We start from the raw sequence: 26,456 nt of genomic DNA, 5'->3' as shown, positions 1-26,456 counted from the left end.
AGGCTAGACAAAATTATTTTACAAGTTATTATTTCATGTATAAAAGTATAACTTGTAACTTTGAGGTGGGCGGCACGTTTGGCTCGATCTTCCCTATGATCCAGTCACCATATCTGTAAACATTATGCAAGAGATTTAATGAAAGCGTGTGTTTGCCTTAAAAAACTAACGCTGTAGGCATGAGATAATTTTTCTATTAACGCACTAAAAGAGCAGATGCTCGCGCACATACACTCAACTCTAGAAACACATGCACCGATACATCTTTTCTCATTGAACAACACACATCGACGAAAAGTCTGAAATAAGTCCAAAAAATACAGCCACCAATATCAAATCTAAAACTCAGACTATGATGATTTAGTTTGAACACAAGGAACCTAATCTTGTGAGCCACACCCAGTTATCATAGCCAGTACATATCGCCTTGGATGCCGTTCAGCCCCCATGGCACGATTACTGTCACATGTCAGAACTTTTGCTTTAGTGTGTGGGGCGATACGTTGGACGCTTGCACATGCGCGAGTACTGGTCACAGCAGCAGTGATTGCAGGCAAGACTGTTAAGGTGTTAATGATCTGATGCTATGCTAGCCAGCTACCGCCCACTGTCGCCGTGCCCCACTCTAGATGGAGACCGGTTAATCCATCGGACCGTTGGCCTCTCCTTTTCCTCCGGTCTGAAATATCCCTGTGCCTGCCAGCCGGTGATAGAAAATGAGCAATGTTTGCAAGTCCTGAGTGTAATCCGGGTATCTGACCCTGGATGCTCGATAACGAAAGGAAATTGTTGTCGAGCACCAAAGCGGAGTGTCGGTAGCTTGTCCTCGTCTCTTTTTTTTTGTCCTTGTCCTCGTCGGAGTGTGGACGTCACGAGTGAGGCCCTCCGCTCCGGCCGGGCCAAAACTTTTTGTCCCCAAGCCGCAGCGGGCCTTTTTGATCCAATGAAGCTCGTCCAAGCGCATGCATACTCTTCCCATCTCTTGCTTGAGAACATTCCATCTCTCCCGGCAACATACATGCATCATCCCGGTCACATGGGGCGGGCCCGGCTCGCAGAGAAGCACTGTGATTTACTCCGGTGGTGGTCGTTAGCGGTCCAGGTTGCAGACAGCTAGCTACCATGGTCTCGCCATGCGTCCATGTACTGGAAGCCGGCTCCATACCCATGCGTCGGGATGTACGGTACCGCTCTCAATTATTTCGTACGTATATATAAGCTTCCAAAAACTCCTTGGACATGGGGTGAAGCTGGGAATAGGACAATATCACTTGTCAGCTAGTGAGTGAGAGTACCGTAACATTTTCCCTCTCAAAACAGACTTTCGTCTACAGATAAAATACAAACCAAAATACACGGTCAAACGGTATACCTTATTTTTTAATAGTTGTAGTTCATTATATGTTTTTTTCTCTTCATGCAACTATGCCACATCATCAAGTCATGCATGTGGTTATAGGTTACAATTTATGCACTAATCTATCAAGTCATGCATGTGGTTATAGGTTACAATTTATGCACTAATCTATTCATGCGACCATGCCACCTCAGCAATCATGTATGGATTTGTTTCACTAATTTTTGTGCACAACATACTGTCATGTTACACATTTCTGTGTCATGACCTACATATATTTGTATGTTAGACGCTTGGAGCAAATATATGTAGGTCATATTACACATTTTTGTTAAAAATGACACCCCGTTTGACTTCAATCCAATAGATTTCTCTTTTTATATACTCCATTTGTCCCATAATATAAGACCATTTTTTACACTAGGGTAGTGTCAAAAACGTTCTTATATTATGGGACAGAGGGAGTAACATTTTGTGACATGCTTCATATACTTTATTATTTTTAATAGTTTTAGGCTTTCAACATCTATTTATGCAGTAGTTTTAGGCCTTTAACATCTATTTATTGCCTTTTGCAATTGTTTTAGGCTGTTAACACCCCATTTGACCGAGAGCATTCTTAAATTTGTTTTTGCAATAGTTTTAGGATTTTAACATCTATTTTATGCGTATGTTTACCAAGGTTCCTGCAGCAACGTTTGGGGTATCATCTAGTATATAGTAGTGAGGAAGCCCTCTTAAATATCAGATCCCGGAATGATCAGAAAGCCTAAAGGCACGCAACTACATTGCCGAAAAATAGCACAGTAGGTCTGAATACGACGCCATGACATGCCCTATGACACGTAAGCTCGACAACAGCGCCCTGAAGAGGGGAAACGGCATATGTAACAGAGCTAAATCCGGTAGATCCCTCGGTAGGGTATCCTAAGCTAGGTGTTTTGGGACAATGGTAGTAGTGACACAAAGTTACTGTTCAGACTCTTCAAAAAGTTAAAACCATACAACATACTTTCTACTTTATTGCATTGGAGTATATCTACAGTACAAAGTATCGAGAGATTGTTGGCTTCTTTATCTATGAGTATGGCCTCTCAGCTTATATAGCTAACCCGCGGGGGGGGGGGGGGGGGGGGGGGGGGGGGGGGGGGGGGGGGTTGGGCTAGGGTACATGGATCATAATCAGCTATGTACGAGGAGGTAGATTTGTCCACGAATACAGCTTCCTGTCGGCAAGTCTTCTGGAGTTTTCCTATTATCCACGATGGGCTGCCCAATGTGGCTCAGGTCGATAACCAACAAAGGGGTCCTTAGCCCGACCCACCAAGCTCGGAGTCGACATGGTGAGATGTCACTTAGCCGGGACACCGTCACTATGCGTCCTCGCTACCGAGTCTTAGACGGACTAAGGTGTTCATCCAGAACTCTAGCATGGAGATGAGAACCACAACAATGTCCTCAAGAGGAGAGCGGCACTTGCAGGTGGCACCATCGTCGGCGTCAAAGCGTGAAATTTTCGCTTGATAGCTCAATCATACCACCAAGATGCACCACAACCACAAGTCCACAACGAGCAAAAGCCACCATATCTAGATCTGGGCATTGCCACTGCTTGAGCGGAGAACGAGCCCGAGCTACCCGCCGCTACACCCCTCGCCGCCCAAATAACCAAAAGACACACCGCCGCCGCCTCAATGATGCCCCTCGTTACACCCCTCGCTGCCTAGATGACCAAAAGACACACCATCGTCGCCGCCATGATGCCCGTCGGAGAGCCAAGCATGCGAACCACCATCCGGAGTCGCCGCTCCAGATTTCATCCCCTAAACACTACCAACTATCCACGTCACATCCACCCAATCATGGTAGCAGGAGTGAAGGTACTGTCTTCCACTCCTAGCCCGACATCAACCATCGAGTCTGGGTCATCACCTACACGGTAGGAAGCACCCCGCACCTACGTCCCCAACCAGTCCTGGTGGATCAGGGTTGGGATACAACTTAGTGACTACCGACGACCGCCGTCCATCGACACCAATCCGTCCGACGACACAACAACGCCTAGAGAGGCCGACTCCAACAGACAACATGCGAGAAGAGCACAACACTAGGGCAACCAACGTCGCCTCCCTATACCTGCTCACTACTGGAAGTCGTCCACCACCCCCACCACGTACCATATCCGCGCCGCCTGCCAAAACCAGCCTGCAAATCAACGACCTGGATCGCACCACCGCCAAACCACAACAGTCGCGCCATCCCATCGCCGTAGAAGACCTCAAGCACCTGGCCAACCAACATGAACCAATGTTGCCGGCCAACCACTGCCCACAGGAGAGGCCAACCCTGCGTCGCAAGGTTCACTAGCAGAGAGTACAAAGGGCCTCCACCAACTCCCTGTGCCGCATGACAACTCCTGCCTCAAACCCATTTTGATGGACGACCTTGAAAATCCCATAACATCCTCATTAGGGCATCTCCTGGCAACTCGTAAATTTCCTCCCACATTCGCCCACGGACAGGGGGGGGGGGCAGTCTGCGGATATGAATGCGGGAAGCCGCCATCCAACTATAGTCGCATACATTTCAAACTGTTTTCAACAAACCGGATGAAATTCATGCAAACAAGGCTGGGTTTCATATAAACATGGCGGTTTCATATAAACACAGTGGATTTTCATTACATTTCGAACACTAAGAACAAGAAAAGACCCGACCCAAAACCTATCATACGGCAGCGGCACCCGACTCCAAGCCCGTGTCGTCCCCCATCCACCGTCTTCATGACCACCGGCGATAAGATTGATGAAGTGAAGGTGAGAGGTTGCGTCTATCCTGAGCCGTCTTCAATGTTGAGTAGCACGCTCTATAGCGGCATGGTGAGAACTCGCGCGGGTGAGGGGGAGAGGTTTTGGTGGGCCAAAGCGGTCCCGCAAAGCCCCCTCCCCCTATGTTTGTCTCCGGTTTGCAGGAGAAATCGCGTTCGGACCATCCAGCGGACCGATACAGGTCAACGTTAGATGACTTCCGCTGTCCGAACAACACGGTCCAGACGCATGCGGGAGATTTGCGGGTCGATGTTGGAGATGCCCTTAGACAACGGACCTTCCCTCTCCGAGTAAGCTTAGTGACAATAACACTCCAATGATTGTTTCATCAATCTCGACGCTCTACAACACAGGTCCTCGATAGAAACTGTTTAAGTACATATACGTGTCCATGCAAAGGAAAAGTACATATATGTGCTTCTAGTAACTCGTACCCCTCGCCTCGCCTCCCCCCGGGCGACGCCAGGGGCCCCAACCCTAGCGCCGCCAACAGCTCTCCCTCCACCCCCTCCTGCCGCCGGCATGGGCCGCGGTGGCGACGGGCCCGGTGCCAAAGGTCCTGGGCGGGGGGAGGCGGCGGATCCCATCTGAGGCGGCGGGGGTGGCCCTTCTCATGAGATCCAACGGCGGCGGCTAGGACGGAGTATCCGGGCTGTGCGGCGGGGGCCCGAGCACCATCGTCGGCGGAGCGGCGGCCCTGCATGGACGGCGGCGGTGGCAGTGCCCCATCCGGCGAGGTGGGTTGTCCTGCTCGTGATGGTGACGACGGCTACTGCGGATCCAACGCCCCGTTTGGATCCGTCGCGGGGAGGCCTTTCGCCGACCGACGGCGCGTGGAGGGACCGGTGAGGAGATGCCGGATCTCCGCCGGAGTACCGACGGTAACATACGTCTTCGTGGCGAGGTTCCGTTCGGTTCCAGTCAGCCATGAGGTCGGGAAGACGTGGCTTTCGATGAAAATTGCGCCAGACTGTGGTCTTGGCGGACGATGGCGGCGTCTCAGACGTCGTTTCCTTCTAGAGACATCGTCGTTGCAGGTCTCATCAACCTGATCGGGAAGTTCCGGGGGAAACCCTAGATCTGGGTCTACTGGATCGGACGATGACGGTGCTATCGGTATCGTTCTCCCTCATGGGGGCATTGTTTGGAGCGAGTGCTGGTTGGAGGGGACAAGAGGAGGAGCGGTGTTTCATCTGCTTCATTGATGACGGCGGATCTCGGCGGCGTGGCGCAGTGGAGACTCGACGCCTGATGAGCGGAGATGGACTCGCGCAGGAGGGTGACGCTGCCTGGCGTCTTGGTGGCGTCGGCGGCAGTTGGACCGGCCAAGGTTGATGCAGCAGTACAGCTCTGAAGATGAATTCATGGCAGGTGGCTGCGGCGGCCTCATACCCAGCAGGGGTCCTGATTGAGAAGCATGCCGGACTGGTGGGTGCCCATACCCGGCAGGCGTCCTGGGTGGGACCTCAAGTCTTTAGATGTTTAGGTTTGGCTGCGTGGTCTGTTTGGTATTAGGCCCAGACTTTCAGCGCACCTACATCAACTGAATAGGGATAGCGACAGATGTTGCTTTGTTTGGTGGCTTTAATCTTATTATTGTTGTATGACTTTGTACGGTCTTGTGTCAATAATTAATAAAGTGGCTGTATGCATCGTCCAGATGCAGAGGCCGAGGGTCGTCCTTTCATTTTTTTAAAAAAAAAGTAGTGTGCGTGCCTGCATTTTACTCGGAATCCCATGTGCCTTTGCCTTGTCTTGCTTGTATTTTCTTTGGGGTGGGGGCGGGCGGGGACGTGAGAGGAGTAGGCATACGGCATACCAACGTGGATACATCACGGTGAGCCGAAGACAGAAGTCACGCCTCCTGCTTTGCATTGCAACCCGGAGCCTAATCCGATTCTGTGACGACGATGATTTCCAAGGACAGCGCGCCGGTGGCACCGCCGCCACCGACAGCATGTGCCGGTCACCGTTGTACGGGATTCGGTGTCTGGTATATCTGGCCATCCCTCAGGCCGGGCCGGGCTTTGGGCCGGGCCAATCAAAACCCGATACAAAAAACTCAGGCCCGAGCCTGGCCCGGCTGTCGGGTCTAAAAATCAGGCCCGAGCTCGGCCCATCATACTAAAAGCCCGTCGGGCCTCGAGCCACGGGCCAGGCCTTTTCCTCAAACGGCAAAAACAACGGGCCCGGCCTGGCCCGTGCTTTGGGCTCAAAACCTAGACCCAAGTCCGGTCCGTGTATAAGGTCAAGCCGGGCCAGGTCAGACTTTTTTGGGCCGGGTCGGGTCGGGCTGCTCATGGCCAGGACTGATGTCTGGTCACCACTTACTAACTAAAATACATTCTGATTTTCCAAATAAATAGCTCATGAGAGCTTGGCAACCTAAAGAGTAATTGCAATAATCCACAGTTATAAATTAGCAGCAAAATTAAAAAATAAAATAAACCGGCAGCTATGTTGTTTTCGCCATGCGGCTCGCAATTCTCATGAGATTGTTCACCTATAAAGTACGTATATTATAACTTTGTTAGTATAATCTCTTTTTAAAATATCAATAACTATCGATGTGCCAATGTCTTTCATTCTTTGTTTCTCTCCATAGAATTAGGTGATCCGACATACCAACAATCAAATGTTGCGGGAGGAGAAGATTTGATCATGTTCATGGACACGATTAAACGCTCAAGTCAGCCAACATGTGTATATTAAGACTACTTGTGATAGTTAAAGTATATTCATGAAAAATTGTGAAGAGACATATACGGATATAATAAAAAGTTGGTCGGTCAAGGACAAAATAGGCAATGGCCTAATAGAATTGTCATAGACTCAATGTCAAGACAAAGCCTAAATTTATTAAAGAGATCTCTTTATTAAATCCCAAGCATAATAGATGGACATGCCAAGTTGGTTTGTTTGCACCCGTTATTTTGCCTATATTGTTCTTTGACACTTTGCTCAATCGTCTCAAAGAGTATGGTTATAATCATTTTCATCACAAAATGAAACAATTATAATCATTTCTTTTTTTCGACAAAGGACATTTTTATTGACTCATAATGTAGTATCAAGGGATACAATCATAATGAGCATACACCCGGCCTCTGCATAACTAAGATGCACACATCCAACACTAACACACACATGCGAAAGATCACGCTGGCAAAGAGCAAATTCATATAACACCGAAGCTATGCCTAGACGGAGAAAGAAAACCGAAGCAAAGACAATGAGCAAGGTTCTTCAGAAGCAACACCTTCATGAAGGAAACGACATGATCCAACCATCGAAGGTCAGATCATGGGTTTTCACCCTGAAGATAAAGTCCGAGCAAACTATAAGCAATGCCTTCAACAAGGTAACGATGCAAAAATACCGCCATTGCTAGGTATAACCAACTAGGATTAGATCAACGGTTTTCACCCCGAAGCTCGAGACCAGGTACTCGAAAAACACCATCCAATCGAAGTCATTATATGTTGTCACCTCCACTTGCCACAATCCTAGCAGCTGTAGACTTTGACGAAGGAGGAAGATCACCGAGGTTGCCAAAATCCATAGTCAGGACGCTTTGGCGGCCCCGCGGCATCCTAAACAAGTGGCAGCCGATGACTTATCCGCATCAGATGACGTCTCCACACGCCGCCATTATCTTCGTCGTTCTCTCATGTGGCAGTAGATAAGACCGAGCTGCTGGAGCACATGGATGCCGTCATGCATCGCCATTAACAATGCAGATCGCGAACCCCGTTGGACGTGAAGGTCCAAGCCTCTCCAGCGACAACCATCCAACAATGTCGCATCCAATGGGGCATCACCAGACAGCCATCCACGCCCGACACTGCATAGCAGCAGGCAGGCCAGGTCACGTGCGATGGCCCCGACATCTGCTGCATTGCCACCACCGCATCCTCGTCGGGGAAGTGGGCAATGGCTGCTGCATGTGCTGGCTGTTGCATGGCCACAACCTTATCCCACGGGAGCACCGGCCATGGCTTGGTGGGCGGGCTCTCCAGATTGGGGACATGGCGATCTTGGCTCAATTCCTCCGTCGCATCGGCTCCCGCTATACAAGGGAGGCACGCCACTGCGGCCGCTGCACCAAATCCACCTTCAATGCGTCAAGTCATCGCCAGTACATCGCCTACACGTCGTCCAAAAGCCATGGGAACGAAGCCTCGCCGCCGCCGTCCACCGCGCAGGCAAGCCCGGCGGCGGCGAGGGGAGGACGCGCAACGAAGTGCCAGCTGGAAAAGCGGATCGGCAGCCGCCTGTGTCGCCCAATGATTTCTTAGTCAAGTACATCGCAAGGTCATACAATGCTTAATGACACGAGTAATAGTGTGAAGCAAAGTGAAAGAACATGCGGTGCCCCCATGTTTGGTTTTGGAAATTGATGACAATCTCTATGGACTAATGGTTGCCTTGAGTTATATTTGAAGGTTTTGTCCATAGACTTTTCTTGGAGTACATGTGTTGGTTTCAAGAAAAGTTTGTGTCGACCAAGGTGCTATTCAAGGAATTATCCAAAGATTGGTCATTTGAGAGTTGAGCTTATTGCAAGCATGTCTTGAAGAAGAAGATTGTGTGATCATTCATGTTTACCTTCAAGACATCATCCAAACGAAGAGAGTTGGAAAGATTCAAGGTTGATCAAGACTAAGTCAAGAGTGAATCAAGTTGATCAACTCACAAAGCATAGAAGATGTACCGAGAGGGTTCAAGTGATCCCATGGTTTGGTAAGCATTGTCCATTGTGCCTTGTGTACTAACCCATGGTCTATGTGAGAGTTCTACGTGGGGTTAGGTACATGTTCATGGGCTTGTGTCAAGAGGAATATATCTCTCAACCCATGGAGAGGATGACATCAAGTGGTGATCGTCATCAAGATTGCCATGTGCAAGTTCAAGTGGATCATCGCGAAGAGATCAAGTGCTTGAAGCTTGCCGGCCATTGTGGTGACAATGGACTTGTGAAGATGTGCCGAAGAGTGGCTCACCCATAGTGGTCTATGGGGGAGCAATCATCTAGTCTTCATCGTGCCAACACAATCAAGAAAGGTGGTCCAACTTGAGGAAGTCAAGATCGTCATCATCTAGCTCAAGTGGACCATGTGCAAGGCAAAGGTTTGCCCTTGATAGGTTTTCTATTTTACCGGTCTCATGATGGTAGTTGGGAGACCGGGTTATAGGATCGATTGCCGTACTATCAAGGGGGGCTCTCGATGAGTAGCTTGATCGTATCGTTCGTAGAGAGCTCAAACCATTGCATCCTTACATCATCTTTCTTGGCTCTTGTTTGGTTCTCTTTGTGAGTCTTAGAGCTTATGGTCATCTTGATGACAAGCTTGAGTTCATCGAAAACGGAGTTCGCATGCTTCTTCTATGATGTTTTCGATGTTGGAGGTTTTGCCAATTCTTCTCGGTTGGAGGTTTCACTCCTCTTTTTGTTGGCAATCCTCCCCTGCCTCTTCTTACTATAACCAGTCGCTGTTTTGATGCTACTCGTCGTCTTGTTTTCAACAAGCTTGAGTTTTCTCAATTCGGAGCTCATATGCAGAAGTTATGGCAGTTCTGATTTTCTTGAGTGTGGTTTTTGTCAGGGTCCCAGCGGTAGTACCATGGTACCCAACGGTAGTACCGCTGAGGAGTCACAAGCGGCAGTACCGCTCCGCAGCGGTAGTACCGCGGGCCACAGCGGTAGTACCGCTTGATGGTCTCAGCAGTAGTACCGTCGCAGCTCCGTGCTCCTACCGCCTCGACTCGAGTGCGCTTTTTCTCGTGTCGGGTTTTGCGGCACTTGCTGCGGTAGTAGTGGCGGTAGTACCGCTTATTAGCGGTAGTACCGCCCTGCCTCCACGGTAGTATCGCTCTGGGTCCCAGCCCCAGCCCCTTTTCTTCTGGCGAGGCAGTACCGCTGAAGGGGAGCGGTAGTACCGCTTATGAGCGGTAGTACCGCCCTGCCTCCGCGGTAGTACCGCTCTCTGCGGGGTTGAGTGGGGGATAACGGTTGGATTTTCCCCCTCCTATAAAAGGGGGTCTTCTTCCCCTTTGAACCTTATCCTTTAAGCTCGTGTTCTTCCCCCATTGTTGACCTTCTTCGAGCTTGCTAACTCTCAATCCCTCCATGGATTCTTGCTAGTTTTTGAGGGAAAAGAGAGAGGAGATCTAGATCCACATTTCCACCAATCACTTTCTTCTCTATGTGAGGGGAACCCCTTGGATCTAGATCTTGGAGTTCTTGGTGTTCTCTTTCTTGTTCTTTCTCTCACCTTCCTCCCTAGCATTAGTTGCTTCGGTGGGATTTGAGAGAGAAGGACTTGGGCACTCCGTGTGCCCTTGCCATTGCATTTGGTGCATCGGTTTGAGTTATCCACGTGATACGTGGAAGTTACAAGTTGAGAAGCTTATTACTCTTGGGTGCTTGGTATCCTTGAGCTTGTTCCTCTTGGGTGCTTGGGCGCCCTAGACGGTTGTTGGTGTTCGGAGCTCAATCATTGTGGTGCAAAGCTCCGGACAAGCGTCGGGGTCTCCAATTAGGTTGTGGAGATCGCCCCGAGCAATTTGACGGGTACCGGTGACCGCCCCCAAGGGTTGCCAAAGTGTACGGGTTCAGTGACCGCCACCAAGGGTCGCCATTTGTATGGGTTCGATGACCGCCCTCAAGGGTCCCTTAGTGGAATCACAGCATCTTGCATTGTGCGAGAGCGTGAGGAGATTACGGTGGCCCTAGTGGCTTCTTGGGAAGCATTGCGCCTCCACACCGCTCCAAACGGAGATTAGCATCCGCAAGGGTGTGAACTTCGGGATACATCGTCGTCTCCTCGTGCCTCGATTATCTCTTACCCGAGCCCTTTACTTATGCACTTTACTTTTGTGATAGCCATATTGTTTCTTGTCATATATCTTGCTATCACATAGTTGCTTATCTTTCTTAGCATAAGTTGTTGGTGCACATAGGTGAGCCTAGTTGTTTTAGGCTTTGTGCTTGGCAAATTAATCGCTAGGTTTATTCCGCATTTGTTCAAGCCTAAATTGTAATTATTTTAAAATGCCTATTCACCTCCCCCCCTCTAGGCGACATCCACGATCTTTTACAAAGTAATAAAACATGAGTGCAATAACATAATGGGACATGTCCCTAAATCTTCAAGAGGTAATTACACCTGTGATACATAAACTTGCGGCACGGTAACAAAATCATACCTAATTTTGAACACCTCGTAAAAGTGGTATAACAACTTTGGTCTGGGTTTGCAAGGGAATACCATTTTCACTCCTCGAAATAAGCTTTTGCCCCGTTTTATAAATAAAGCAAACATTCATTCAACCAGATCCATAGTGACAAAGCAGCTAATATGGCTGGGGTAACAACACAATCATGGCCAAAAAACGCACAAAAGAAATGAAGAAAAGGCACCTAGTGGCAGTAGGCACAACGTCACTATGGATAGGAGAGACGGCACACGTTTGCCAGAAGCGCATCAAGCATGAGTCTAAAACGGTTGCAGTCCCCCTGTCTAGATAACGGGTGCTAATGCTGCAAGAAAGTAAGGAATCAAAGAACAAGTCAGAGGCCTTCCACGAGAAGACCCTCTTTATCAGCATTTTATTATGCGTCGTCCATAGAGTCTATCCGACATGCAGAATTGACTTGGATAAAAACAGTAACCCTAATGGTATAAGGAGAAGAGAGCGGCGTTTCAGCGCTCGGGCTCAGATGAGCCCGGGCAAAATAAAAAATTCACAAAAAATTTCAAAAAATTTCAAAAAATTCCATTTTTTTTGCAAGCAAGATGCTTGTGTGCTTGATATTCGTGCAAAATTTGGTGGAGTTTTGACATTCGAGGAGCGTGCGACAAAAAAGACAAAATTCAGCTTTGTGAGTAAGGTTACTGTTCACGCACTATTTTGGCCAGTTTTCTTTTTTTTGCCACGAGCTCCACAGATGGTCAAATGGGATGAAATTTTGCACGCACATCCTACACTCAAACATCTTACATGAAAAAAAAAATCTATTTTCATGGTGTTACTGTTCACCTGGTTCATCTGGACCCGGGCACCGAATTGGATATTCGTAAGGAGAAACCCTATTTTGTTTAGGTACAAAATCAACCCAGAGACAACACATGGAGATGTATTTTAATTAAATCACCTCTGCATAATTCCCTTCATTCCACAATGTAGTGCTTTCTCTATCCACGTGCTTCAACTTTGACCGTAAATTTAACTACCAAGACCGATTGCGGCGGGTGCAAAAATTATATCAGTGAATTCGTATTCGAAAGAAGTTTTCAATTATATAATTTTTTCTCCCGCCGCAGTTGGTCTCGTTGGTTAAATTTATGGTTAAAGTTGGACTTCAGAAAGCACGGACGCACTATATTTTGGAATGGAGGGAGTATTATTCTTCCTCAAATTCAGCGCCTGAAACCGCTGCTACATCGATGATTTTTTGGCCATCACTTCTACAAACTCCTGGGTTTTAACAAAATTGTTTGGTTGAGACGGAGGCTTGGAGGTAGCAACGGACTTTGCTCACGGCGCGCTGATGGATATGGAAGAAAGAGGTGCTGATTTCGTCAAGGGTCAATTTTATTGAATATATGGTCTTTGGCCTTTTCAAGAAAAAAGTCTAGCATGAAGATGCGTGTGAGACCTAAGGGCAGCTCCAACGAAGACCCACAAAAGTCCTGCATGTGGTGTCCGCACGACTTTTGTTTACTTTTGCAATTTAATGGGGACCTGTATCAGTCTGTGAAGTAGTTCAGACGTCCAAATTCCGGTATTCTGGAGACAAACGTGGGTGAGTTTTGCCGGAGTCCAGACATGCACTTGACAAATCACATGCATGTCCCTCTCTTCTCTCTTTCCCTCCAACCGCATATGCATGGTCGCTCTCTTCTCTCTCTCCCTCCAACCGCACATGCATGGTCTCTCTCTTCTCTCTCTCCTCCCAACCGGACACTAAACCACAAATATCCCACCACATGCATGGGCCTCACCTATTTTTTCTCCTCTCAGTCGGATACTTTGTATTTGTGTTTGATGGCTCCCTCCCGTATCATATCCACGTAGCACGTCCAGATACAAAAATGGACATATACCGGAGGAATTTGCGGGTCAGCGTTGGAGATGCCCTAATTGATGTAGAAACATGGAAGCGCTACAAATATGTAAAATACATAATTTAGGGGACAACTTGACAACTTGTGACGTGATCATGAGCGTACAATGCGTTTTTCTTCCACACTTACACTAATACATCTGTCGATACTTCTTTTGTCGTGTATACACATAGAGTTATCTTGTTGCTCGGCTATCATGTCAATTGTCAAGTCCAAAGCTATATGCTTTAGTGCAAAAACGGCTTTTGAGCAGTTGCCATCCTTTTTTTTTGAGAGAGAAACGTCATCTTTATTGATTACTTAGAACAAAGTTACAAAGAGTCTTCCGGATACATTCCGGAGCAGAATGAAAAACAACAAGACTACGTAAATACTTACAAGACTTAGCTAAAATATGAGCAGCTACATTAACTTGCCGACGGACATACTTGAACTCCACATAGTCAAAGATCCTCGAAGCAACCTTGATATCATTTACCATAGAACCGATGATGGAATGGTTAAAGGTGATGGCATTAATCCTATTCACAAGAGACTGGCAATCTGTAGCAAAAATTACATTGGAGAAGTGTTTATCGCATGCTAGTTGCACAACCCTTGGAAGAGCCATAGCTTCCACAAGTTTAGATTCTAGTGCACCTTGAAGAGGCTCAGTGAATGCGACAACACAAATTCCCTCATGGTTTAGGGCCATCGCACCAGCCCCAGACATGTTGATATCTGGAAATACAATAGCATCCGAATTTATGACAATAAAACCTGACGGCGGCGGAGTCCAATTGTGTTGGAAGAAAAGGACTCACGCCGGATGACAGATTCAGAGGTGAAAAGGTGTTGCACGATAAAATCAATGTAAGCACAAATTTTCTCCGCCATATGACGAGGCCGAGGAACGGTGGCGGAGACGAGGGGGGACCAGCAGGGGCCCTGTCCCCCCTAACAGCAGAGATGAAGTGCTAATTTGCTGATAAATAGTGCAAAAATTAGTGATTAATTCCTGTCAAATGCATGTTTTCCATTGGCTTGGCCCTCCCCAAGCAGTTTTAACATCATTCGGCCCGTTGATACAATTTTCCTGGCTCCGCCATTGCCGAGGAATATCAGGCGAGTGGCGCGCCTCATTACGAGCTTCCCATATATGTCACAAAAACACAGCCATAATCGTGGCATCTTTGTCTGAAGATCTTGAGAAGAAATTAAAGAGCCATTGTTTTATGTTTCTAAAGGAGGATCGACAGAGTTGGATGCCAGACCACACATTGATCGCGTCCCAGACCGCCCGAACACGAGGATAAAAAAGTGTAGCATGTTCAACACTCTCAAGACGACCGCAGAAGCAGCAACTCCAGAATCAGGAATATGGCGCCGCTGCAACTGAGCTCCTGATGGAAGACAATCATGAGCAAATCGCCAAAGAACGACCTTCATCTTATTGGGAGCTTTGATAGACCAGATTGCCTTCCAACACTTCTCCTCGACAACTACGTTGGAGGTTTGGCCAAATCCATTCTTGTTGTGAGTTTAAAAAATCTAACCAACCTTGCCATGTTGTACGCAGAGCGCATTGCCCAGATTTTGCGAAAGGCCAACAAGTAAAATCTATTCTGCCATACCTGCTAATAGGAATGTGTAGTATCTCTGCAGCAATATCATCACGGAAGAAATAATTGACTGAATCCACATTCCATGAACTAGTTTCCTCATAAATCAAGCATTTTACCTTGGCATTTGCAGGTCTAGGAAATAGACGATGAAGGCGTTGTGGTGGCACTACTAGGAAAAAGCCTAGTAGTAGCACGGGTTAAATAGCTAGTAGTAGCGCGGATACCCGCGCTACTACTGCGGTGCTACAGCTAACTGGTAGTAGTAGCGCGGTGCATCCCGCGCTACTAGTACGTGTGTTAGTAGTAGCGCGTGTCTGTGACCCGCGCTACTACTATTAATTTCAAAACAAAAAAATCTCGACCCTGTGCATGCTATCAATGGTGGCAATGTTCGATCCAGCGACAACGGGGGTCGCCGGAGGTGCGGACGGGTAGCAGCAGACCAGATCCGGCGACGGCTATTGGAGAGGGACCAGATCCAGTGTAGAGCAAGACGACGGTGTGAGGATCCTCTTCGCAGTCAAGGCGGAGAGCTCTGGTTGGCCATGTCGACGACCTGCACAGGCATGGGCATAAGAGGTGAGTAAAATCGAAGGGAGAGGGAGAGGGAAAAAGAGAAATAAGGAAGAAAGAAAGGAGATGGAGGGCGCATCGGGGCTGGTCACTGGTGGTGAGGTGCTCTGTCATGGTGGCATGGAGGCGAGGGGGAAGGCGGGCGAGCTCCTGGACGCCAGCGACGTGAGGAGGAGGACTCATTGGGCGCCATGGAGGAGACGTGCTTGGGCAGGAGCACCATGGGAGAGCCTATGGAGAGAGGGGAGAGAGTGAGGGAGAGAGAGGAGGGATTCGGCCGAGGATATGGGGACTTCACCTACCTCGTGCTTAGTAGTAGAGAGGGGTATAAACCCGTGCTACTACTATCAACTTAGCAGTAGTGTGGGTTTATACCCCTCGCTACTACTATGGCATGTCCCGGGGGAGGGCATGGTAGAGACTGCTTAGTAGTAGCGAGGGGTAAAAATCCGCGCTACTACTATCAACTTAGTAGTAGCGAGGGGTAAAAACCCGCGCTACTAGTAAGTAGCAGTAGCGAGGGGTATAAACCCGCGCTACTAGTAAGCGTCTGCCTATAAGCTTTTCCCTAGTAGTATGGGGTCGAGGGGATCCAATGATCCGAGAGTATACACACATTTTCACCATTGCCAATGCCCCACGTGACACCCTTCTGAAGCAGATGCCGACCAGCCAAAATTGCACGTCAAGTAGCAGATGCTGACCTTGGAGCCAAAGCATTCCAGAAATCTAAAGTAGGAACATATCATCCCTTCAAGACATGAGCACAAAGAGACTCTGGATCCATTAGTAACCCCCATCCCTGCTTGGCAAGCATAGCGAATTGAATAGTGCCATATCACGGAAACCCATGCCACCAAGTGCTTTAGGAGTAGTGAGCCACTCTCAAGAATGCCAGTGCATTTTTCATCTCCCGTCTTCGTAGCCCCACCACTCGTCGGCAATAATCTGACAAAATTTCTCACAAGTATCAACGGGCAATTGGAAGCAGCTCATAATATATGTAGGGATAGCCTGTATGATTGACTTTAGTAAAGCTACTTTTCTAGCTCTGGATATTGGATGTTCTGACCACCCAAAGATGCTAGCCCACGCTCGATCAAGCAGAAACTTGAAAGTGTTAGTTGGTGAATTTCCAGCCTCAGTTGGCATACCAAAATATGAATCCTTAAAAGCTTCATCTGAAATCCCCAATAGATTTTTAACTCTTTGTTTGACCTGTTCTGGAAAATTCCTTCCAAAAAACAATGCATATTTTTTCCTTATTGACTGCTTGGTCAGAACCTTGACAATAAAGATTCAAAGTAGACTCCGCTGCCACCACACTACGTGTATCACTTTGTGCAAAGAAGATGCTGCCATCGGCAAAAAGGAGATGTGAGATAGGTGGACCAAGACGGCCATTCTTAATACCATGTAGCTCGCCACGATTCTCCTTATGAAGTAACAGGCTCGACAATCCTTCAGTACACAAAAGGAACAAATAAGGGCTGATTGGGTCACCCTGCCGGACGCCTTTAGAGGGTACAACTGGTTTAGTAAGCTCTCCATTGACCCTGACAGCATAGCGGACATTTGTAACACATCTCATAATAGAAGAAATCCATACTGGGTCAAAACCAAGTTTGGAGAGGCAGCCATGAAGATAGTCCCATTCTACACGATCATAGGCCTTCATCATGTCTATTTTCATGGCAAAGAAACGTTGCTTAGCCCGTTGTCGACGAATAGTGTGCAGTCACTCATATGCAATAAGGGTATTATTAGTAATTAAACACCCAGGTACAAATGCACTCTGAAAATCCGAAATGATAACTGTCAGCAGCAACTTCAAACGATTAGCAATAACCTTGGAAGCAATCTTGTACAACACATTACAAAGACTGATGGGTTTGAAATTTTTTAGTTGCTTTGGCCTAGCCACCTTAGGAATAAGCACAATCACAAAATCACAAAAAACATCAGGGATAGGATTACCTCCAAGAAAGCTACTGACAGCGTGACAAATTTCCTCCTCAAGAAAGTCCCAATGGGTTTGGTAAAATAATTGCGGAAAACCATTCAGGCCTGGCACCTTTGTTGGCCCCATCTGGAATAAAGCAGTCTTGATCTCCTCATTAGAGTATGGCTGCACAAATCATCATTCATCTCTGAAGTAATTTTCTGAGGAATAACATCAAGAACCGCAGCAGAATCACATGGTTGAGAAGAAAAAAGCTCTTCATAAAAATTATGTACCATATTTTTCATCTCTTCTTGTGACTCACACAAAGAACCATCATTCCGTTGAAGAGAGTGTATTATGTTGGCGCGTCTCCGAGCCTTCGTGCGGGCTTGGAAAAAACCAGTGTTTCGATCCCCTTGCTTGAGCCAGTCAATCCTGGAGCGCTGGCATTCCATGATCTCTTCCATCTCAAATAGCTCACATAACCGTTTCTCAAGATCACGTTCATCGGCTACAATTGCAGCCGAGACCGGGGCAGACCTTACATACAGAAGTCGTCGTTCTAGTTTGTAAATCTGCTTTCGAACCGAACCAAAACACTCACGGCTCCAAGTCTTCAAAGAAGCAACAACTTTCTGTAAGTTATCCCATATGGACTTGAGAGAGACCTCGCCATTTCTACCATCAGCCCAAGCTTGCTCTAACGTATTTTTGTAATCGGTGGCGCGAAGCCACATAGCCTCAAACTTGAAACCTTGTTGCACCGGGCGACGCACATCTTCCTGTACAGAATGAGAGAGCCCAATTCGGATGGCATAATGGTCAGAAGAAGTGGCAACAATATTCTCCACATAACAACCATCATAACAATATGTAAATGGACTGTTCACCACAACCCTATCAAGAAGGACTTTAACATGGCTGTTTGGGTCCTGATGATTGCACCAAGTAAATTTAGGACCGGAGAAGCCCAAGTCCCTTAACTCGCAGTCCCGCAAGCACTCACGAAATGCAACAATTTGTTGCTCCGAGTGGTCACGAGGGCCAATGTGCTCATCTTGAGAAATAACCTCGTTGAAATCCCCACAAATAATCCACGAACCATTCCACATCGTCTTCAGACGCCGAATAAGGCTCCAAAAATGAACTCTATCTTCTCTCCTTGGTTCCCCATAAACAAAAGTAGCTCTCCATATAGGAGCCAAGTCAGAAGATACATGAACATCAATACATCTGGAATTGCATGCCTTCAGAGAGAGAGTCACCGAATCCTTCCAAAAAAGAGCTAGTCCACCACTTTGACCCTCTGAACTGTTAGCAAAGCAACCAGAAAAACCAAAAGACCACATAAAATTATGGACAAGGGGATCCCTCATCTTTGTCTCAGGCAAAAAGAGGAGGGTTGGTCGGTGAAGCTTCACAAGCCAGCGAAGCTCGTCAACTGTCGAGGTCGACCCTGATCCTCGACAATTACAACATATAATACTCATTGCGTCTGGCGGGGCTGCTCTGCAGCTTCCACCGGATCCGCCAGTCGATAAGGTGAAGTATGTTTTTTTTGACAGAAAGACTGTAAGGAAGGCCCCTACAGTATAATTGGTGCAACAAACCCAAATTGCAAGTACCATGCCTTGAATCTGGGTGGGTGGGAAGGTGAAGTACGTTGTTTTTTTGTTCAAGACATAATCTCCCACCTCTGTGGAAGTGCCACCATCTTTGCTAGATTTGTCAGAGACCACAATTGCCAGATCGCTCACAAAATTTGAAGTATGCTCATCAGACAAATTTGCAACAGCTGGATTCTTGATGGGCTTCCTTTTCTGTCCAGACATGTTGTCGATCAATCTTTGAATTAGTTTACTTTCCTTACCAGCGTCGTTAGTCCGGCCACGGCCTCACCCATGAGAAGATCGACCACATCCTCCGCCTGACTGGTTATTCTTGAGACGAGAGGACCCCTCAGCTTCCCCATCATACAACCTACATTGAGGGGAGGAGTTGCCACGTACGGCATCAACATGCCCAACATCAGCAGAAGGTGATCTACTACTCTGGTTCTTGGGATCAAAAGATGAATTAAAAGACTTGCTACTCAACTTGACCCCACTAGATCTCCCGGACATTCCTCTGGAGCACACAACTTCTTGGCAGCGTAAGGTAAGTCTCCATTCACATCACGTGTCCCCGGGTTTGGACATAGCATAGAAGAGTGTCCCAACAAACCACATGAGAAGCAGTAGAAAGGTAAACGCTCGTACATAATAGCATATGGCTCAATTGTCTTCGTCTTCACAGAATTGACAGTAACATACCGAACCAGAGGTTCGTGTACATGATTTATGCACGAGCACACATGAAAGCACCCGAACATCTTCCCTCTACATTTGATTCCACACGCTCAATCCTACCAATTGGCTTAACAAATTCCATCCCCGGCTTGGCCTTCATCAATCTGGGCGGGAGGGCCATGATGCGTGCCCAAATAGAGAGAGTTTTGAACTCCACTTGTAGCGGATGTACATTTGGATCAAAAAACTTGAGTAAAACAACATGTTTGCCCACCATCCACGGTGAGCCTTCCAGAACACGATCTCTATCCATCTTATTGATGAATTCTGCCACAAACAGGTTGTCTCCCACTGGGTGAATCAGCAGGCCCTTTGGATTACCCCAGGCCCGTCTCATTGCCGAAGAAATAGTATTGGTGTGAAGAACAGTGGGAGAGAGAACCATGCCCATCAGTGCGCAATCCGGGTCGACCGGATCAGCTTCGTCGTCATCATCCACCATCACCGAATACGCCTCGACTATCGTAAGACAAAGACGCTCCATCATGTCTTCAACGCCAGAAGCAGAGCCAGAAGCACCCGCTTCCCGCGTAGAATCAAGGGCCGCAACAAGGACTTCCAGGACGATCGGCGGCGATGCAAAAGCACCACCCCTCTCAGCCAAAAGAAGATGATCCACCTGCGCGCCAGTACACCCACCATCCCCCGTTGTCACCATGCTGGTAGCCTTGACAGGACCTCGTCCCACCATCGCCAAGGGTGGGCAGCAATGCAAGGATTGCCCCTGAATCACCCCGAACGAGGCAGCGCAACGAAAAACTATCGGTTTCACAAGAAGCGCAGGGCAAGAATAGGGGAAGGGAGAAATCACAGCGAGAAAAACACGATCAAATCACGGTCTCATACAATGCTCAAACCCCTGGGAACTGCCATCGCAAGAGCGTTGCCATGCCGAGGAGAGAGAGAAAACAAGAACACAAAGATCAAAGAATATGTTTCCCTATTAGGCTACCATGTGATGACACCGGAACGGAATATGTTCAGTATGCATATATAGTAAACTAAGATCAAAGATCCCTACAGGAAAAACTGAGACACAGTTTATTCTTCCAAGTGTTTTAAAAAAAAACAATTCTTGCAAGAATGGGCGAGAAAACAGCCCTGCTAAAAAATACGAAAAGAAAAAGACCGGCGGGAAGCGGTCGCTTAACCACACCGCCCGGTGAAGCGACCCGATCGGAAGACCTCGAAGCGCGCGTCGATTGACATGAGAGCATTGCCAGCCCAAACCCACCACCGCAACCCCCACGCGCTGCACGCCTGTGACGCCCCTCCCCTCGCCGTAGCATCATCAGCCCCTGCACTGGCCGCTGGCCGCCTGCGCCGTCCCCTCTCCCCCTCCCGCGCCGGCCGCCGCCCCACCCCAACATTCCGCACCGCGCCCAGTCGAGGCCGCTGCGCCGCCCCTGCGACCCCTCCGGAAGCGCCCGGTGCCGCTCGCCCGGCATTATATTATTATTAGAAAAAGAAACAGAGGAGGAGCAACCGCTCGGTTTGGTTTGGTTTCGCGGCTCCCGTCTCCCGCTCGCGCCGCAGGGACCGAGGCGGCCACTGCAGCAAGAAGAACCACGGTGAGGACCCCCTTCTCGCCGTTCCCCTCCACAAAACCCATCCCCGAATCCCTGCTGTTTGCGCAGCGGAGAGCTTCCCGTTCTGAAGTGGTCGATTATTCTAGATTTGGTGGCTGTACATTGCTTCTTCTCTTCTTCTCTCCTCGTCGTACTTGCCAGTTCTGCCGATGTGGATCCGGCATTCCTTCAATGCTTAGCTAGTCGAACCACTTCGGACCGAAACCATACCCGTGCAGCCAGTTCGTGGCGGTGTCTTGTTAATTCGCGTTCGCGGATCGAGGGAACCGAGCCGTCCGCTTCTTTCCTGTTCTGTTCTTGAATACGCATTTGGGTTCTCGTGGCGCATTCTGTCATCCGCATTTCTGGAATTCAGTTAGTCTGGCCAATTTTGAACTTCTCCGCGGTGGCCATTTGCTTGCAACCATATGGATCGGAGCACTGCACTACACTTGCATAGTTGCATAGTTTCTTGCTTGGCCTGACCGGTGATGGGGAATTCCGGGCAACGACTAGGACGCGTCCATTGTTCTTGGAGTCACGTACTTCGCCGGTGCCGAGTTTACATTTGGTACAGCTTGTCAGATCTCCCTGCAGTCCAGTTTCGGTACAGCTTTGTGTCCAATTGGGAGTTGGGACCTCATTCTCCATCCAATGCAACCCAGTCCAACGGTCGTACACCCTCACCGTGCCCCACCGCCATGTGCCTCCCAACCACCTCCCTCCCCCTCAAGTGAATTGCACTAGGAGACACATTGCCCGTACCCAATTCTCTTGCTGCTGTTGGGGCATTAATTTTGTTGGTTAGATGTGTCTTTTGGTGTGTGTTTTGACTAGCTGTCCAGATCTCGAGGCTTGATGGAGGAGTACTAGCTGTTTGATCCGGCTTCTTTTACACTTTTACGGCATGAACATTTGCTTCTTACTATTATGCTAGTCGGTAACAAATTAATCAGTCAAGCGAATGCCTTACTGAAATCTGCATTCTATGTTTAGTACAGTGGAGATTACTTGTTTGCTCTGAACTTCTACTGCACTGTCTGCACAATTCTACACAAACTTCACATTTTATTCAGTTAAAGCTCGTTATATGCAATCGTTTTCCATGTGCCCCTTGCCATGGCATAATCATCATGATTGACCTTCCTGGATGTCACTTTCTCTATCATGCCTATTGGCTCACTCAAGCTGCTAGGCATTTGCTCATGTTACTAACTTTGTTAATGTTCTGTCTAGGTATCAAGTTTCTAGTACACTCAAATGGGTGCTAGGGAGAACGGGGAAGAGAGAAATGACCATTCAACTCATGTGGAAGTGGAACGAGATGCTAAACTAGGGAAGGAAGCTGAATCAGAGTATGAAGCAGCTAGGGACTCCTTTTCATCTCAAGGTGAGTCTAACAGTAATGAAGATACTAAAGTGAAAAGAGTCTCAAGGGTTCCGAAGAAGCTAGCAAAAAAGGAGACCAAGCCAAACAGCTCACGTCTGGCCAGAACTAATTCCACTCGTATAGTCAACAAGAAGCTGCAATATATTTCACCAAACAATAGTCCGAACAAAGCACCGAAGCCAAGCAAAGCGGCTAATGGTGTTAAAACTGTTGAAGTTCAAAAGCCAGAAACTGTAGAAGTTACTTCTTGTCCTTCATCTGATGTGTCTGAGGAAACAAATGATAAAGCTATTGAGGGCAGAGCCACCGATGATAAGTCCACCGAGGGCAGGGCCAATGATAATAAGACCACCGAGGGCAGGGCCGATGATAATAAGGCCTCCGAGGGCACAGCTGCTGATGATAAGGCCGTTGAGGGTGTAGCGACTGATGATAAGGCCATTGAGGGCGTAGCGACTGATGATAAGGCCATTGAGGTGATAGCGACTGATGATAAGGCCATTGAGGTTATAGCGACTGATGATAAGGGCATTGAGGGTGTAGAGACCAGTGAGATAGCCATTGAAGAAGCAAAGGAAATTGATGTCTTAGACGAAGCTCCGAAATGTGATCAGAGTACTGGCACTGATGATGAAATTGCTGATACTGAACAGAACATACTTGATGATGACAACTCAGTAGCATATGAAAAGAATGATGAGAAGAGTGAGGAATTAGAATCAAAAATTGAAAAGCTGAAGCAAGAGCTTCGTGAAGTTGCTGCCCTCGAGGTTTCAGTCTACTCTATTGTGCCAGAGCATGTATGTTCATCACATAAACTGCATACACCAGCTCGGCGTCTGTCCAGGTTATATATCCATGCATCAAAGTTTTGGTCCCCAGATAAGAAAGCTTCTGTTGCAAAAAACTCTGTTTCTGGGCTTGTGCTTGTAGCAAAGTCTTGTGGCAATGATGTTCCAAGGTAAATAAACGGGTTATAGTATGTCTTAACTTTATTAACTCTTGCTAATTTTATTTAAGAATCTAATTTTGATGTAGGTTGACATTCTGGTTATCAAACACAATTGTCCTACGGGAGATCATTGCACAAACCTTTGGCATTTCAAGCCAATCAACTGCAGTTATGAATGCTTTCACTACGAACAGTAAGAGTAACGCAAGAAATCTTTACAAGAATTCCCTGCCAATGCGATGGAAAATGAATTCCAGTGGCAAGCAGGCTAGACCTACTATCACGCAGTTTCCCAATCATTGGCAGGAAACTGGCACTGTCTTGGCTGCATTAGAGAAGATTGAATCTTGGATCTTTTCTCGGATTGTGGAGTCTGTGTGGTGGCAGGTAAAGGTTCACCTTGTTTTATGCTGGCAATTTTGTCAGAGCCTTAAATTTGACCTGCTAGTTGTAAAACATGACTGAAAATGTTTCCAATTCAGTCAATATTCTGATCGGTGTTTCTCTTCCCAGGCACTGACTCCCTGTATGCAAACTCCTATTGATGATTCATCAACTCCAAGCGTTAGGAAACCGTTAGGGCATTCTTCAGCTGATCAGCATCAAAGCACTTTTTGTATTGATCTTTGGAAGGCTGCATTTTGCGATGCATTCAGCAGAATATGTCCTCTTCGTGCTGGTGGACATGAATGTGGCTGCTTACCCGTATTAGCCAAACTGGTAAGCTTTAAGTTTCCTTTCATCATTTGAAAAGAATAATATTCTTTTGAAATGTGTTTATGAGCTGTTCTGCTATCATCAGGTGATGGAGCAATGTGTAGCCCGTTTAGACGTGGCTTTATTTAACGCCATCCTCCGTGAATCAGAGAATGAGATACCATCTGATCCAATATCTGACCCAATTCTCGACTCCACGGTTCTGCCAATTCCAGCTGGCAACTTAAGCTTTGGATCAGGCGCACAGCTGAAGAATGCGGTATGTACCTAAATGCAGATTGAAATCACATTGTTTTGGTTTGATGCTTTCAATTCCATGAAGAACAAACTAGAGTAGGGCATTTCGATGATCTTAGTTCACTCCTTCCAAACAAATTCTACCATTAAATGTTGACACGTGAAATGACTCCCCAGGTTGGAAGCTGGTCCAGATTGTTGACGGATATGTTTGGCATGGACGGTGATGACTCTCGCAAGGATGGCCAAGGTGCAGAGGGAGATGGCAATAGCAGAAGAGATGGAGCTGAATCCAATTCTTTTAAGCTGCTCAATGAGTTGAGTGATCTTCTGATGCTTCCGAAGGACATGCTTCTTGAGAAGTCCATCAGGAAAGAGGTCTGTGTCCGTGCATAACTCCTTGCTACACTCGTATCATAGGAGTCCTATGTCCTCAAAACACAAGATGTTAAATTGTTACGATTTTATCTTATATGGAACTGTCAGATGTGGTGTAGTTGAAATTTTGAATTTTTTGATAGGTCTGCCCGTCGATTGGCCTTCCACTAGTAACAAGGATACTCTGCAACTTCACTCCAGACGAGTTTTGCCCTGATCCTGTTCCTGGCATAGTTCTAGAGGAGCTGAACTCTGAGGTATGTCCTCCCTTGCTGAAGTTGAATGAATCCATTACGTTGTGCACACAGAATGTCATGAAGGTAATTATAACTAAACTCTATTGACCTTTGTCATTAATATCGCACAGAGCTTGCTTGAGCGCTTCACGGAGAAAAATCTGATCAGTACATTCCCATGCACTGCTGCTCCTGTTGCGTACCGCGCCCCTTCATTGGAGGGTGTAGCGGAGAAGAGTGGCAGCGCAGAGGTGGAGCAAAGGGCCTTGATGGTCCAGAGGAGAGGGTACACCAGTGACGACGACCTGGACGACCTAGGCTCCCCCTTGATGTCCCTCTACGACCGGAGCTCTCCGCCGTCGCCTTGTAACGGAGTCGCACATTTCAGTGCTCGACAAGAAGGCGCCGTGGCAAATGTAAGATACGAGCTCCTAAGAGAAGTATGGTCGGAGCGCCGTGATTGAGCGAGCGACCTGCAGGACTTGTTTGGGTGTTGCTTTGCATAAAATGGCGAACCAAGTGTTAGGGGCGTGAAGAATTTGCTTTTGCATCCGGCTCCGAAGAATCAAAGAGGGATGATGACTCCTCGCTGGTGTTGTTTGCTTTGTCCACTGCAGAATTTCTACCCCCTCATTCGTTAGCCGGTGAGCTCGTTCGTTAGTTGCTCTTTTTTTCTTCTTCTCATGTACTAGCATACATAGTGGAAAATTGTAAGGAAAGGATGGTGAATTCGATACTGGGTGTAAAATATTAATGCGAGTATGGACCTATGGTGTAAGAGCAACTCCAACGGGGCGACCCCAACGAACGCGTGCTTTGTCCGCTTTTTGTCCGTTTGGGTCGGCTAGGCGGACGCCGGCGTCCGCATTTTAAAATGGGTCGGCTTGACCGCCCAACGGGGAGACCGACCCAAATGTGGCGGCGTGAAAAAAAAACAAGTTACACGAAATAAACATAATTAAACATAAAACTGGTCGGTCAAACGCCGGCCAAAGTTCACCTACATCTAATAAACATTAAATAAAAACATTAAAAAAGTCTGCGCCCGCCTGCTGCTGCCCCGCACGCTGCCCTAGACGTCGTCGGCCTTGCCCTTGCCCTCGACGTCGTCGTCGTCGGTGAGGTCGATGCAGACCGGAGCAGGGCCAGCCCACCCGAACGCCGCCTGGTACGCTGCCAGGGCAGCCTCCTC

At 47.7% G+C, this 26,456-nt stretch overlaps 1 protein-coding gene across 1 annotated transcript; it reads left to right on the top strand.

Annotated features, from left to right (window-relative positions):
* Nucleotides 1-20,992: 20,992 nt before the first annotated feature.
* LOC125509699 lies at nucleotides 20,993-26,042 on the top strand. Its single transcript, XM_048674723.1, has 8 exons — nucleotides 20,993-21,357; nucleotides 22,591-23,705; nucleotides 23,783-24,083; nucleotides 24,210-24,416; nucleotides 24,499-24,672; nucleotides 24,828-25,028; nucleotides 25,172-25,285; nucleotides 25,396-26,042. The coding sequence occupies exons 2-8, from the start codon at nucleotides 22,615-22,617 to the stop codon at nucleotides 25,726-25,728; spliced, it is 2,421 nt and encodes an 806-aa protein (XP_048530680.1). The 5' UTR covers nucleotides 20,993-21,357; nucleotides 22,591-22,614; the 3' UTR covers nucleotides 25,729-26,042.
* Nucleotides 26,043-26,456: the final 414 nt, after the last annotated feature.

The sequence above is a fragment of the Triticum urartu genome, chromosome 5, assembly GCF_003073215.2.
Source record: "Triticum urartu cultivar G1812 chromosome 5, Tu2.1, whole genome shotgun sequence".
In the NCBI taxonomy this organism is placed as follows: Eukaryota; Viridiplantae; Streptophyta; class Magnoliopsida; order Poales; family Poaceae; genus Triticum; species Triticum urartu.
Note: the sequence above shows the minus strand (reverse complement) of the source record. Positions and strands in the feature narration are given on the sequence as shown.

Excerpts from the sequence above, each read along its gene's own strand:
- LOC125509699 (XM_048674723.1), top strand. The coding sequence starts at position 22,615 with ATGGGTGCTAGGGAGAACGGGGAAGAGAGAAATGACCATTCAACTCAT. Across the intron at positions 24,084-24,209 it reads TGGAGTCTGTGTGGTGGCAG|GCACTGACTCCCTGTATGCA; the intron begins GTAAAGGTTCAC and ends TTCTCTTCCCAG. Across the intron at positions 25,286-25,395 it reads TAGAGGAGCTGAACTCTGAG|AGCTTGCTTGAGCGCTTCAC; the intron begins GTATGTCCTCCC and ends AATATCGCACAG.